General features: G+C 34.9%; 1 protein-coding gene across 1 annotated transcript in view; it reads left to right on the top strand.

Moving 5' to 3' along the window:
* CHD9 (chromodomain helicase DNA binding protein 9) overlaps positions 1–16,235 on the top strand; it is a 218,186-nt gene that overhangs the window by 114,840 nt on the left and 87,111 nt on the right. The window contains 7 exon segments of the mRNA XM_007459467.1: positions 2,628–2,739; positions 6,300–6,446; positions 7,378–7,446; positions 7,530–7,585; positions 8,264–8,381; positions 11,221–11,307; positions 11,543–11,680. Coding sequence (XP_007459529.1) covers positions 2,628–2,739; positions 6,300–6,446; positions 7,378–7,446; positions 7,530–7,585; positions 8,264–8,381; positions 11,221–11,307; positions 11,543–11,680 — 727 coding nt within the window.

Here is a 16,235-nt window from a genome sequence, read left to right as displayed (position 1 = left end):
GAAAAGGGACCAGAAGACTGAGGAAATGACCATTGAAAGCAGGGAGAGGGCATAGTGTATAACTATGGTTGGTTCCTTAATGTTGTTTCAGAGTATCTTTTTGTACTTCCTCTGATTTCCCAGTTCCAACATAAGCTATATGTTTGCTCGTATTTATTTCACATACTCAGAAAAGTGCAAGTGAGATATCAAGTAAGAATTACCATTATACTGTTGAAGGTGGCGATCAAACCAATATGAGAATACCCTGGGGATAAATCATTCTAGAATTTTTTTCTCACCTCTCATCATCCAGTCAATAACCAAGTCCTGTTGTTTCTGCTTCCAAAATGAAAAATTGTATCTTTCTTTCTGTCTTCACCCACACTACCATGGCCCTATATTTCACTCTTCATCTCTCTCACCTGAATTGTCAGTCTTATCGCTGGTTTCCCTGACTTGCATTTCACTTCCTTCTGGTTGCATTGCTCCCTTGTTTAAAATTCTCTTTTTCCCCCAATTTTATTGCGATGTGATTGACATATCACAGTGTCTTAGTTTAAGGTATACAACATAATGATTTGTTGTGTGTATATATTGTGATACTATTACCACAGTAAGTTTAGTTAACATCTTATCACCTCACATAGTTATATATTTTTTTCTTGTGATGAGAACTTTTTAAGATGTACTCAGCAACTCTCAAATATATAATTCAGTATTATTAACCATAGTCACCATGCTGTTTACATCCCTAGAATGTTTAAAATTCTTACATCTTCCAATTGGTTTATTTTTTTCATTCATTCAAAAATATCTCAGTGCCATTTGTTGTCAGTCGTGAACTAGACAGATTTCTTTTAAATTCCTGCCATGTGGAGCTTAAAGCTGAGCTTAAACTAAAACATTAAGTCCTTGCATGTAATATAAGGTCTTCTGTGATCTTGACCCATCTCCTCCTGTAGTACTTTGTGTGTTCCTGACATGCTCTTATCATTGCTTATTCTCATTCTTCTGCAATGTACCCTGCCTTTTCTTTTCATTACTTGTTGGACTCTCTTTCATCATTCAGTTCCCTATCTCAAACTTTACCTTTTCTGTAAAGCCTCCTTTACTCTTCAGTAAACATAAGGATTTCTCCCTTTGTCTTCACATTACATCTTGTGCTAACTTCCTCTTTAGCATTTTAGCTGGGATCATATTCTAACAATGATGTGTTAAGGTTGGGAACCGTGTCCACTCTGTCTTCAAATCCTAGAACCTAGGAAAGTGCCTGGCATATCACAGTTAGATACAGTTACCATTAGTTGAGAAATTACTGTGTGTTAAAGGCTGTGCTCAGACATGTATTATCCCACTTAATTCTCAACAACAGGAGAACTAGCTATTGTAATATCCCTATTTTACAGGCAAGGAAGCTATCAAGTCATTTGCCTAGTGTCCCACAGATAGGTAAATGGTGAAATCAAGCTTTAAATCTTTGAAACTACGATTTCAAAGTGCATGCTCTTAACCTTCAAGTTCTCCAACATTAGTAAATAATTATTGAAAAAAAAATTGATATATTTCTGATATATCATACCTGAAAGTAAATATTTGGGGAGTTTTCTGTGTTTGAAATACAGAAATCTAAAGTAGAATTTTCCAGGGACTTCCCTGGCAGTCCAGTGGTTAAAACTTCACCTTCCAATGCAGAGGGTGCGGGGTCAATCCCTGGTCGGGGAACTAAGATCCCACATGCCTCGGGGCCAAAAAACCAAAACATAAAACAGAATCAGTATTGTAACAAGTTCAATAAAGACTTTAAAAAAATGGTCCACATTAAAAAAATCTTTAAAAAAAATAAGATAAAATAGAATTTTCCTGATGGCGCTTGAAGATCATTCCATCTCATCTGTTGAACCAGATATGGAAATGTGGGATGTACTTCTGTGTACTTCTATCTTTGATCAGGAAAAAACATAGAAAACACATTTTTATTTTAGACATTTAGAGTCAGTGTGTGTTAATATACATATATATACATGTATATATTAGAGAATGTAAACATATACATACTATAGAAATATAAAAAAATAAAAGAAAGTTCTTACTCTTTAGGAACATATAGTGTAGCTAAGAAAAGCCTTAACATAAGTGAAATAATCAAAGAACAATCAGTTGGTAAAGTGTTTTAAGTAAGGGAGAAACTACTATAGGGTAGAAAGAAGTATAGAGGCTTTTGGAGAATAGGTGGGATTCAAAGGAATTGAGTGGAATTCGAAATAAATAGGAGGTAGAAGGAAAAAAATCCCTCATTCCAAACCTACAAGATAATAAAATAAATGAATTACTTTAATTATTAAATAGTTACATCACCTGACATTTTTCTCATGAAAAATAATCTTGAGCCTAAAGAAACAAGTGGTAGAATTTGTCTGCCTTTCTTTGCTTAGAAATATGTTAACTGTAGTACTGGTTTGTATTTGTTCCATTGGAATAGAGTTTATCATGTGAAAATGTCATTATGGATTTCATGATAATAGCATCTTTGGTTGGACATTCAAGTGATACAAAATGGAAAAAAGTTTATCATGGGAATCTTAATTTGCCCCAAAATGGAAAAGTACAAAGAGATCTTACTGTTTGCTCTCTTTCTCTTGAAACAGCAAACTCATTATTACATTGGGTAAGAAACAAAAAAGAAAGAATGAGTCTTCAGATGAAATATCTGATGCAGAGCAGGTGCCACAGCATGCATTCAAAGAGGAAGACTCTCAAGTGAGTATTAAAATTTTTTCTGAGAAATGAAGCACTGGCAGAATTTTAGATAGCATAATATTGTTTTATGGGTATTTATACTATAGTTTAGTGGTAAAAATACATTTTATTGTATGGTAGAACTTATATGACAACATTATTATTGCAATATGGTCCTAGTAGTATTCCCATAGAATGTTAGACCTGGGAGGAAACTTATACATCCTCTCCAAACCCTCTCAGTTTTCAGATAATGAAACTGAAGCCCAGAGAGTTTAAGTAACAATCCAAAGTCCCTGGTGGCTTTTAACATGGAGAAGTATCCAGTGATATTATCCTATACTTACAGAGTACTTTTGAATGAATTTAATGCTGGAGATATTAATTTTAAAAGTCACATACAAATGATAAAGCAAACGGGTTGAATCATTCCTAGAGATAATTCCTTTGGTCTGCTTCTATTGAAGAAAAGATAAACAACTATATTAAAAATCCCCTAATGTAGACAAAAATACTGTGCATTTTCCTTTTTCTTTCTTTTTGTTTTTGAATAGCTATATATTCAAAATAACCTTGTGAAGTTAAAAAAAAAAAAATATATATATATATATATAGTGAAGGTCATAATAATTCAGGCCACCCTCTGCTTTCTAATAATTAAAGTACGACTATAGGCCGTAGGGGTGGTGGCATTTGTTGCATTATGGGGCCAGAAAGCCCCTGAATGGCCTTTCTTCTTCCTTATGCAGCTTCTTATCCAATGGGAGAGTAGTGGCTCAAGGCTCCTGGGCTGCTGCAAGAGTTGAGGTAAGGGCAGTGACTAAAGCTCCTAATATTATATGGCCTGGCTTTTTCTTCATATGTTATCCTTAACTTAGGGAAACTTATAATTATTCAACATGAGAAAATTTAGTTAAATTTTTACTAAAATAATGCTGGCCATTTTTCCATTATGCAATTAACAAACAATGAAATGGTAGAATAGGTTAACATGCACATTTTTTCCATACTTTTCACTGTAGTTAATTAGGTTGCTTTGACAGATGTGTTGCTTTAACACAAAAAATTTAATGGGGAAGGAAAAAAGAATTTTCTAGTAAACAATTATAAATCTGTATTATTGATATATTTAAATATATTATTATATAAATGCTGTATAAATATATAAAAGTAGCTTTCAACCAAAATGGATCGTCAAGATTTGAAGGCTTGAAAAGTAATGTAAGGTTTAGAGTCAGGTGGAAATCTGAAAACGTGATTATCATACTTAATTTTTTACCTAATAGAGAGTAATGCAGTAGTCTAACTATATTTAGAGACAAGTTATTTTAAAAAGCCCCTGTAGCACATTTTATTAGGATTATTATAGGAAACAAGTGATATCATAACGAACTATTCAGTCATTTAAAAGCATAATGTTTCTGACCTCTTATGTGAAGTGCTGTTGACTGATCTATTAAAGCCTTTAAGACATAAGAAGAATAAAGCTAGAAAAAAGAAATATGAAGAAAGAATTTGTCACTGTTTTAAATTGTCCATCGAAAAACATTATGAAGAAAGAAAGCCAAAAATATCCACATTAGCCTAAAATGCGGACATTCAAATTAGCTTTGTATTTTTAAAGTAGTAGAACTATTGTATGACAGAGAAGGTTAATTGGTGAGAGTGGTACCTTACTTGGCTTTGCCTAATATGTAACTATATGCTCTAGTGGAATGTAAGTTATGATGAAATCAGCTCATAGAGTTGAAAAACTCAGAGTTTTTTAAATTACTCAGAGACTGATAAAGTCTTCATAGAATGAGGGAGCAGTCTACAGTAAGTGGCTCTCATTCTGCCTTGTGAAAATTTACCTGAATGTGCACTTTTGTGAGTTGAAAGGATTCTTTCAGGCCACTTGTTTACTACTTACTAAGAACTGTGTGTGGCATTTCAGAGTTCCAGTAAATGCCTAAGTGACCAGAAAGGAAACTTTAATGCTGAAATCATCTACAGAATCTTTTAAAAGTGTACTGAATTCTTCCCAAACTTCATTATTTAAAAGATTTGTGCCTAGTGAGATATAACATTGGTTATATAGGTTATTGTTAGAATAATAAATGTCATGAATGGTTATTAATTTAAACTGTTCTTGAGCATTAAGAACTATATGATTTCCTGTAATCGAACTCCAAACATTCCTTTAGCCTAGTATTAGATTCGAGATCCATAGAATTTTCCCTCCCAGGGAATAATAAATATTTCATATCTTTTCCAGAATAGGATGTGAGAAAATTGGGTTTCTTAAGAAGTCCTGTTTTATAACTTTTGTATGCCACCTTCCTGTCTCCCATAATGACAAAATTGTTACCTTGAGTTTTGAAAATGTAAATATCTTCATGGCTAAGAGATGGTGACCCATCCTAATTGAGGCATGGAATTTTTCTACTACATTTGGCTGAGCTACCTCACCACAGTAGTGCCTTTCTTTCTCTGAATATTCCACTACTCTCAAGAGAAAGAGGCACTGCATCCTTTCTGGATGCAAATAACAGTTTGTACCCACACTGCTGCACTGATTCAGTTTTGTCATGGCAATGGAAGTATGAAAGACCTCCCAAATTGAAGACATTGGCAGAAACCAAAAGGATAACACATGGGTTATTCTTTTGGTTGCATCTGGGGAGAATGTCATGGGAGTTACTAAATACACAGAAGAATAGTAAAAGGAAGAAGGAATATTGAGCAGTAGAACAGTTGGCTGAGATGCCTCCATCCACGAGATTTTAGGGAGGTGAGCAAAAGCAAACCTAAGTCCTTTGGGATTTTTAAGCCATTGTGAGATTTGTCTTTATAGTGGGAACATCAAATATTTGATATTTAGGGAGGTAAGTAAAGCCATGCGCATTTGATACCTGATTTTAAATCATTCAGATTATTATTAAAATTACGTTGCTACACATAATACTATCTGAAAGGCTTACCTCTGTTTTTATGATAGTGGTGTTCTTTATTTTTAAGGGAAGCTAGTAAAGGTAGTAAAACACTGGTTCTTCCATTCACGTTTAATTTTTTGGTAGATTTCATACTTTGTTATTTTCTGTATCTTTTTTAAAACATTTTATATTATTTTGGGTTTTTTAAAATCTGTTTTAGACAGAAGTTCATGGGTTTTGTGTCAAATATTATTTAATTTCTTCTTTCAGTTTTATGCCCCTGATTAATTATTTAACCAACATTCATCTGTTATGTACTTTTTAGGTTTGGGGGCAAAAACTGTGAAAGTATTAATAGTTTAAAATATGTTTCCCAAGCTGTGAAATAGTTAAGTAAAAAGAAACCTTTTTATTCTTAACAATTTCTAAAGAAAAGTAATAAAGGTATTATTATTAATCATTGTTATTTGACACTTTAGGAAGTAAATCTAAAGGTTGTAAACCTTGGCAAAGGGCAAATTATAATCTTCCTTTAATTAAAAGGAAAAATTAGAAAAGATGAATGTTGAATACAGTTTTGAAAATTTAATGTACAAAATTGCCACACTAGAAATAATTTTTTTCCTTTAAAATAATCATATATATGCTCCTTATCGTTCATTACAGAAAAGAAGATCAAATCGACAAATTAAAAGAAAAAAATATGCAGAAGATGCAGAAGGGAAACAATCTGAAGAAGAGGTTAAAGGCTCTATAAAAATAAAAAAGCATTCAGCTCCTTTACCTGGTGAACAGCCTTTACAGTTATTTGTGGTAAGACATTCTGGAGTATGACAAAAAACATTTTAAACCAATGTAAATTTTAAAAAATATTTTCATTATCTTTCTTCCTAAAACCTGCTCCAGCTTTTCCTCCTAGATTCCGTACTGTAGTTAATAGAAACATTAGTTATTGAGATCAGAAACCTGGGGATTTGTTCTCTCTTTTTTTTAATCTTTGCTTCTTCGTCCAATTTTTTACTACATTTTTCACCTCCTAGATAAGATGTTCCTGAAACTCCTCCAAGCTCTATCCTTCTCGCAGTATATTTCTAAGTTACAAGCCTAATCACAGTACTTTTCCACTGAAAACTCCTCTAATGGTGTCCTAAGTCAGAAAAAAATGAAAATACACTTTTCAGCATAACTTATAAAGCCTTTTGTATGGATTTTCTAGCCTTATGTCCTTCCACTTCTCTCCACTCAGTCCTCTGGTTTTATGAACATAGTTGTCTAAATGCCATGTTTTGACACCTTTGTGTATTTGCATATGCATTTTCCTCTTTGTAAAGTTCTTTTACTCTCCCTTATCTGGGTTGTAAACCAGCCACTCACCTGCTAGCTGAGGGATCTGGCACTTTAAACAAGAACTTATCTTCTCTATGCCTGAGCTTCCTAATCTGCAAAATGGAGATAGTACCTACTTTATAGTGTATTTGCAAGGATTAAATTAGTTAATATATGTAAAATGGTTAGAATAGTGCCTAACACATTAAAAAGCACCATATGTTTACTATGATGATGATGCCACTGATGACGAGGACAGTAACAACAATTGATATTTTTCATTTTCGTATTCCTAACATTTAACATGGTCCCTGGAACGTGTTAAATAAATGTTTGTTGAATTTTAGTATATTCATAAACAGTGGCAACTAAAGTGTTTTCAGAATGTGTCATCATACATTTTTCTTCCCTCACATAGGAGAATCCGAGTGAAGAAGATGCTGCAATTGTGGACAAAATACTATCTTCTAGAATTATAAAAAAGGAAGTAAGTAATGATATATTACATTTTACACTTTATATTCCATGGCCTGATCATAAAAGTCATAATTATTGAATTTATTTTCTTAGATATCACCTGGAGTGATGATTGATACAGAAGAATTTTTTGTAAAATACAAGAATTAGTAAGTATGAGTTAGAAAAATAATAGAAAGGTATTTAAATATGAATTAATATTTTAAGTATATTAAGTTAAATTACGATTTTTATTTTATCTGCATTTTAAAATATTTTTTTACTTATTATTGCATGAACTTAAAAATTATTAAAAAGTGAAAAGATTTTGAAAACATTTCATGTTAAAATTGAGTGGTTTTTTCCCAGAAAACATTACTTATAAACATCAAAATGCAGTAATATTTATAAATTATACTTTTACAAATTACAGACATTATCCATCATATTTATATTGCTGAACTTTTCAGATTTTGTTCAACTTTTTCTAACACTTTGGTGAAGGAAGGTATTTTAAATAAAATAACATTGGTTTCAAAACAAGTTAGCTTTCTGATCATGACAAAATGATTGTAATGAAGAAATAAACTAAAAGTCATATTTTGTTACCCTTATGGTTCAGTTTACCATTCTGCTTCCATATGGCAAATTGCAGACCTTTAGATCACAGTGGCTTTATTTTAGTAATTATATGGAGTCTATTGACATTAAATGAAATGATGAACTACCTATTTGTAAAGTTGAAGATAATATTTTGTTTTAGAGGCTGTGATTAAAAATAAATCTATAAAAACTCAAAACATAGTTTTCTATATCATTCTAATATATTGCTTTTATAAAAATTTTAGCTCCTATCTTCACTGTGAGTGGGCCACAGAACAGCAGCTTCTGAAAGATAAAAGGATCCAACAGAAAATCAAACGATTCAAATTGAGACAAGCACAAAGAGCACATTTTTTTGCAGACGTAAGAAAAAAAAAAGACTATTATGTGTTGAACTCTGAACACATGTAGTATTATGTATCAAAAATTTAAGTATTATTAATTTTAATTCTTAGGCTTCCTCTTATGATATTTGAATATAAATGCTATCTACATATTTTTTCTTGCCCTAAATTTAGCTTGGAAAATAGCTAAAACAGGAACAGTGATAATTCAGAATGGTAGTTAACTCTTGTATTTTTAAATTAGCATATATTTCAATACTTTTTAGAGTTGAATGTGTGTTAATATCTTAAAGTATTTTATCAGTAGAGTTCTTCCAGAAATGGAAATGGTAGGATAGCAAATAAATGGAAAAGAAGATTTTCCAGTATGTGAAATATATTGCATATTTTCTGTATCATCTTTGTGTATGCATGAACAGAACCTCATTGGAAAAATTCATTAACCTTTCCAGGCCTCACTAAAAAGCCCGATGTCCTTTCCTGCTCTAAATTTTTTTTCATTTTTCTTTTAATAGACATTTTTATTTTACTTTTTATTTTTTTAAGTTTTTTGCTGTGTAGCACGGCATGTGGGATCTTAGTTCCCTGACCAGGGATCGAACCTGCGCAGCCCATTCATTTGAAGCTCAGAGTCTTAACCACTGGGCCACCAGAGAAGTCCCTTAATAGACTTTTTTAGAGCAGTTTTAGATTCATGTAAATTTTTTTAACTTTTTATTTGAAAAATTTAGTACAACAAATTCCCACATATATTTTAGATTCCCTAAATGTTAACATTTTACCATGTTTGCTTTGTCATTAATTCTCCTTCTGTCACTGTGCACTCCTCTCTGTCTCTTTCTACCTCTGCCTTTCTCCCATGCACATATATTTTTTTCTAAACCATTTGAAAATTCTCAATTTCAGTATTTTCTAGAAACAGTCTTACATAATAAAAGTATAATTAACATTGATGTAGTACTGTTATCTCACCTATAGACTTTATTCATACTTCACTAATTGTTCCACTAGTATTTTTATAGCAAAAAAAAAAGTGTGAGTGTGTATGCTTATTCTGATCTAGAATCCAATCCTACAGCATATAATGCATTTAGTTGTCATGTCTCCTTTATCAATATTTCTTTGTTTTTCATTACTTGGACACTTTTTAAAGAATTTAGGTGGTTTATTTTGTAGCGCATCTCTCAGTTTGGGGTTATCTGATGTTTCCTCAGCTTCAGGTCATGCATTATTTAAAAGAACACTACAGAGATGATGCAGCAGCATTCTCAGTGTATCATATCAGGGGGTACATGGTGCCTATTTGCCCAGTTACTGGTGGTGTTAACTTTAATCACTAGATAAATGGTTGATATCTTATGGCAGATTTTTCCACCATGAAGCTATTGTTATTTCTTTGTAATTATAAAATCTACTTCAAAAATTTGATGACTGAAATGATCTATCAGTTTAGGGATGCTGGGAGGTCCTCAAAAATTTCTCACTACCTCACTCTGATATAGAAGTTTCTAATGAGCTGAAGATTTTAGAAGTACTTAACTAATAATCTTCTAATTTTTCATGAAGATTAGGTACATTCATGACTCAGGTACAAGATAAACTGGAGCTGTGCAGATTTTCTTAGAATACCTTATTACCATTCTTGTGTTGGGCAGTGCTCTTTGTTACCAGGTGTGTCCTGTACATGGAGATGATAGTATTGCTCAGGAAAGGATTAAGATAGTGAGTAGAAGTAAAGGCAGAGCCATGGAGTACTATAACATTTAGAGGTTAAACAGAGGAGGAGAGGCAGCAAAGATAGCTTAGATGGGTTTTTGGAAGTAAGACTTTGAGGAATGGGTAGGAATTAGCCAAGCAGACAGGAGAAGGAACAGCAATCTATTCAGAAGAGAGAAAAATTAGTATAAAACCATGAAGGTGTGACAGAACATGGAGTTTGAAAAGCATCTGTTTTTGTACTCTAAAGCATGAAATCTGGGAGAGTCATTGAAGGATTTGAAGCAAGGGAGCAATATATGATTTATATTTGAGAAAAAGTACTATGGGGACAGTGTGAAAATAAATTAAAGGGAGGCAAGACAGTAGTTGGTGACTAGTTAGGAACTTATTTGTAAAGTTCCAAGTAAGGAGTGATGAAGCAGTGAGAATGAGGAAGGAGGAACCAATTTGAGTTACAGATAAAAGTAGGATCTGTGTGAATTGATGAGTTAAGAGATGTGGGAGATTAAAAAAGAGAAGGAGTCTAAGATGACTTCTCCATTGCTGGCTTATGTATCTGGGAGTAGGGTGTGAAGTTGGTGCTGTGTTACTGTTAACCCAGTTAGAAACTATAGGAAGAAGTGTAGGTTGAAGAGTAAATGAGTGCAGTCGAGTGTGAGGTAGCTCAGAGAGTTTGCATTTAGTTAGGTAAGGAGGTCTTGAGCACAAGATCCACCAGTAGGTGGAGTGTTTGATACAAATGACACAGGAGCCTCCAGGTCGGGTGATTAGTCTTCAGCTCTTGGACCTGAGGAAAGTAGTACCTTTACAAAGGTAAAGGAGAGCCTCTTTCCAAAAGAGGCTCCCTTTCGGAAATTTTTAAAGAACACATCTTCTAGAGTAACTTACTTGTCTGGAGTACCTATTTTTTAGTGCTGTTTAGTTGAGTTTTTTGTATGTAACATGGTGATTCATAATATAGACAAATATCCTAGCAATCTTTTTGAAATTAAAATGGAAGGATTACATTTTTTGGAAATTTAATTAAAATCAAACTTATGTGTTTGTTCTATAGTGAATAGCTAGTAAATTTGTCTTCATTTCACTTTCATCTTTCTACTTCTTTATCATATATCAACTAAGTTACTTTTTAATTTTAGATGGAAGAAGAACCATTTAACCCAGACTACGTTGAAGTAGACAGAGTATTAGAAGTCTCTTTTTGTGAAGATAAAGATACTGGTGAGGTAAGTAAATATTTGATAGAAATATTTTCTAAGTAAGTAAGATAAACCTAAAGACTTCCAAATATTAAAGCATTACTTTTTTAAAGTTGATGACCTAAAAACACCAAAAAAAGTTTCATAAGTTTTTACCAATGTAGGTTAATATATTTAAACTATTTCTGGGGATTCTCAGTTTAAACTGTTTCTTACTATTCTTTCTCAAAATGGTAAAATGGAAAAAAAAATTTTTTTACAGCCTGTTATTTACTACTTAGTAAAGTGGTGCTCATTACCATATGAAGATAGTACTTGGGAACTAAAAGAAGATGTAGATCTTGCAAAAATAGAAGAGTTTGAACAGTTGCAAGCTTCACGGCCTGACACAAGACATTTGGTAAGAATGTGCCTTAGCATCATAAAATCTTAGCACTTCTTTATTCAACAGATTTATTGTAATTTTTGAAATTTTAATTTAGTCTGGTATGCAATTAATATTGTATTTTAAAAATTACTACATAGTATCTTATATATGTTAATTTAACTGTTCCTCCATTAGTGGATACTCCAGTGTTTTGCTCTTATAAACAATGTTACATTGAACATTGAGCCCTTGAAAGGTAAATCAGAAGTATAATTGTTTGGTCAGAACATATATGCATTCAAAAGTTTGATAAGTATTTCCTTTTAAATTTCCCTCTGGAAAAGTTGCAAATACTTTTACCTCATCTTGAATTTAAAACTTTCCCACTACTTTTTCTCTCAGGTCATTTATAAAAATGTCAAGAATACCAGTTTCAGCTCTAAGCAGAGTTATGAATTCTCTATCAAAGAAAAATCCGTATTATGCCCACCTTTCCCTTGTTTTCTGTAAACAAGTTATTTCTTCATAACTAAATAGTTCTTCTACTTCCATAGTAGCTTTATTTTTAGAAAAACCTTTTGTATAGAATATTGTTAAATGCCTACATGGTGGGGCAGAGTCAAAATGGCGGCATGGGAGGACATGGAGTTTGCGTCTCCCCACAAGTAGGGCACCTGCCAGACGCTGGTGGGGGACCTCAACACCCAAGGAGACGGGAGGAACCCCCAAGTGACCGGGTAGGATGTGAGGGATTGTGAGGGGGGAGGAGAAGTGGAAGCCGGACAGGACTGGGGCCCCTGAGGGGTGGCTAGGAGAGGGGAGGGGTTCCCATGCCTGGAGGGACCCTCAGAGGCTTGGAGGATCAGGGGAGCACGCCTAGCGTTTCCCCTTCCCAATCGGGCCCCAGGAAGCCTGCTGATCTCCTGGGCCGGTTCCGGCCCTCCAAGGCTCCCTCCAGACCACGTGGGTCCTAGGGATGTAGGAGGGAGGGAGGAGAAGAGGCAGTGGGAGGGACCCTCCAGGACCATGGGATCAGGGGAAGTGCCTTGGGTGCCTCCCCTGCACTCAGCCACAGTAAGCCTGTTAGGCTTCCCGGTCTGGTCCCCTGCCTTCTGGGGGCCCCCTCTGGCCGTGTGGGTCCTAGGGGCATGGCTGGGGAAGAAGAGGAGAGGCCAACAGGGAGAGCACCATCTGCGATTGGAGGATCAGGGGGAACGTGCCTATTATTTCCTCCGCCTACTCGGGCCCAGGGAGCCTGCTGGGGTCCCATACCTGGTCCTCCACCCTCCAAGGCCAGAGGCACTCCTGGGCCCCTCCAGCTGTGGCTGAGCCTAAGCCTGATCACCCCCCATGCCCTTTTCCAGCCCCGTGGGTCCTAAGAATAGGCCTGCCCACCACCTAAACCCTGCCCCTGCCTAAGCCCTGCCCCCCACAGCCAAGGCCTTTTCTGGCTTTTTTTTTTCCCTGCTGCCCTGCACAGCTTACAGGATTTTGGTTCACGAGCCGGGGGTATGGCCTGAGCTCCTACAGTGGGAGCTCTGAGTCCAAACCACTGGACTAACAGAGAACCTCAGACCCCAGGGAATATTCATTGGAGTGAGATCTCCCGGAGGTCCTCATCTCGGCATCAAGACCCAGCTCTACCCAGCAGCCTACGAACTCCAGTGCTGGAAGCCTCAGGCCAAACAACCAGTAAGATAGGAAACAATCCCACCCATCAAAAAAAAAAAGTGAAATGACAAAAATACATGTCACAGAGGAAGGAGCAAGGTAAAAACCTACAAGACCAAATAAATGAAGAGGAAATAGGCAAGCTAGCTGAAAAAGAATTCACAGTAATGATAGTAAAGATGATCCAGAATCTCAGAAATAGAATGGAAGCATGGATTGAGAAGGTACAAGAAACGTCTAACAAAGATCTAGAAGAACTAAAGAACAAACAAACAGAGATGAACAACACGATAACTGAAATGAAAAATACACTGAAAGGAATGAATAACAGAATAACTGAGGCAGAAGAATGAATAAGTGAGCTAGAAGACAGAATGGTGGAAGTAACTGCCTAGGAACAGAATCAACAAAAAAGAATGCAAAGAATTGAAAACAATCTCAGAGACTCTGGGACAACAGTAAACAAACCAACATTCAAATTATAGGGGTCCCAGAAGAAGAAGAGAAAAAGATTGGGCCTGAGAAAATATTCGAAGACATTATAGTGGAAAACCTCCCTAATTTGGGAAAGGAAAGAGTCACCCAACTCCAGGAAGGGCAGATAGTCCCATACAGGATAAACCCCAGGAGAAACACACCAAGACATATTAATCAAACTAACAAAAATTAAATTCAAAGAAAAAATATTAAAAGCAACAAGGGAAAAGCAAAAAATAACATACAAAGGAATGCCCATAAGGTTATCGGCTGATTTTTCAGCACAACTCTGCAGGCCAGAAGGGAGTGGCGGGAGATATACTTAAAGTGATGAAAGAGAAAAACCTACAACCAGGATTACTCTACCCAGCAAGGATTTCATTCAGATTCGATGGAGAAATCAAAAGCTTTACAGACAAGCAAAAGCTAAGAGAATTCAGCACCACTAAACCAGCTCTACAACAAATGCTAAAGGAACTTCTCTAGGCGGGAAATATAAGAAATAGACCCACAAAAACAAACCCAAAACAATTAAGAAAATGGTAGTAGGAACATACATATCAGTAATACCCTTGAATGTAAATGGATTAAATGCTTCAACCTAAAGACACAGACTGGCTGAATGGATACAAAAACAAGGCCTCTATGTACGCTGTCTATAAGAGACCCACTTCAGACTTAAGGATACATACAGACTGAAAGTGAAGGGTGGAAAAAGATATTCCACGCAAATGGAAATCAGAAGAAAGCCAGAGTAGCAATACTCATATCAGATAAAATAGACTTTAAGACTGTTACAAGAGATAAGGAAGGACACTACATAATGATCAAGGGATCAATCCAAGAAGAAGACATAACAATTATAAATATATATGCACCCAACACAGGAGCACCTGAATACATAAGGCAAATGCTAACAACCATAAAAGGGGAGATAGATAGCAACACAATAATAGGGGGACTTTAACCCCCGACTTACAACAATGGACAGATCATCCAAATAGAAAATAAATAAGGAAACACAAGTGTTAAATGACACAGTAGACCAGATAGATTTAATTAATATTTATAGGGCATTCCACCCACAAGTGGCAGAATACACTTTCTTCTCAAGTGCACATGGAACATTCTCCAGGAAAGATCACATCTTGGGTCACAAATCAAGCCTCAGAAAATTTAAGAAAATTGAAATCGTATCAAGCATCCTTTCTGACCACAACACTATGAGATTAGAATTCAATTACAGGAAAAAACTGTAAAAAAACACAAATACGTGGTGGCTAAACAGTGCACTACTAAGCAACCAAGAGATCACTGAAGAAATCAAAGAAGAAATTAAAAAGTACATGGAAACAAATGACAAGGAAAGCACGACAAGGAAAGCCCTAAATCTGTGGGACGCAGCAAAAGCATTTCTAACAGGGAAGTTAATAGCAATTCAATCTCAAGAAACCAGAAAAATCTCAAATAAACAATCTAACCTTACACCTGAAGCAGCTAGAGAAAGAAGAAAAAAGAAAACCTAAAGTCAGTAGAAGGAAAGAAATAATAAAGATCAGAGCAGAAATAAATGAAATAGAAATGAAGGAAACAATAGCAAAGATCATTAATACTAGAAGTTGGTTCTTTGAGAAGGTAAACAAAATTGATAAACCTTTAGCCAGACTCATCAAAAAAAAAAAAGGGAGAGGACGCAAATCAATAAAATTAGAAATGAAGAAGGAGAAATCACAGCTGACACCACAGAAATACAAAGGATTATAAGAAACTACTACAAACAACTATATGATAATAAAATGGACAACCACGAAGAAATGGACAAATTCTTGGAAAGGTACAATTTTCCAAGACTGAAACAGGAAGAATTAGAAAATATAAACAGACCTATCACAAGTAATGAAATTGAAACTGGAATTAAAAATCTTCCAACAAACAAAAGGCTTTACAGGTGAATTCTATCAAACATTTAGAGAATAGCTAACACTTATCCTTCTCACACTCTTCCAAAAAATTGCAGAGGGAGGAACACTCCCAAATTTGTTCTACAAGGTCACCATCACCCTGATACTAAAACCAGACAAAGATAACACAAAAAAAGAAAATCACAGACCAGTATCACTGATGAGCATAGATGCAAACATTCTGAACAAAATACTGGCAAACAGAATCCAGCAACATGTTAAAAGGATCATACACCATGATCAAGTGGAATTTAGGAATGCAAGGATTCTTCAGTATATGCAAACAATCAGTGTGATACACCATATTAACAAATTAAGGAATAAAAACCATGTGATCATCTCAATAGATGCAGAAAAAGCTTTTGACAAAATTCAACACCAATTTATGATAAAAACTCTCCAGAAAATGGGCATAGAGGGAACCTGTCTCAACGTAATAAAGGCCATATACCAAAAACTCACAACAAACATTATTCTCA

This window comes from Lipotes vexillifer, unplaced genomic scaffold (genome assembly GCF_000442215.2).
Source record: "Lipotes vexillifer unplaced genomic scaffold, Lipotes_vexillifer_v1.1 scaffold342, whole genome shotgun sequence".
NCBI classification, from domain to species: Eukaryota; Metazoa; Chordata; class Mammalia; order Artiodactyla; family Lipotidae; genus Lipotes; species Lipotes vexillifer.
This window is presented reverse-complemented; position numbering and strand designations above follow the sequence as displayed.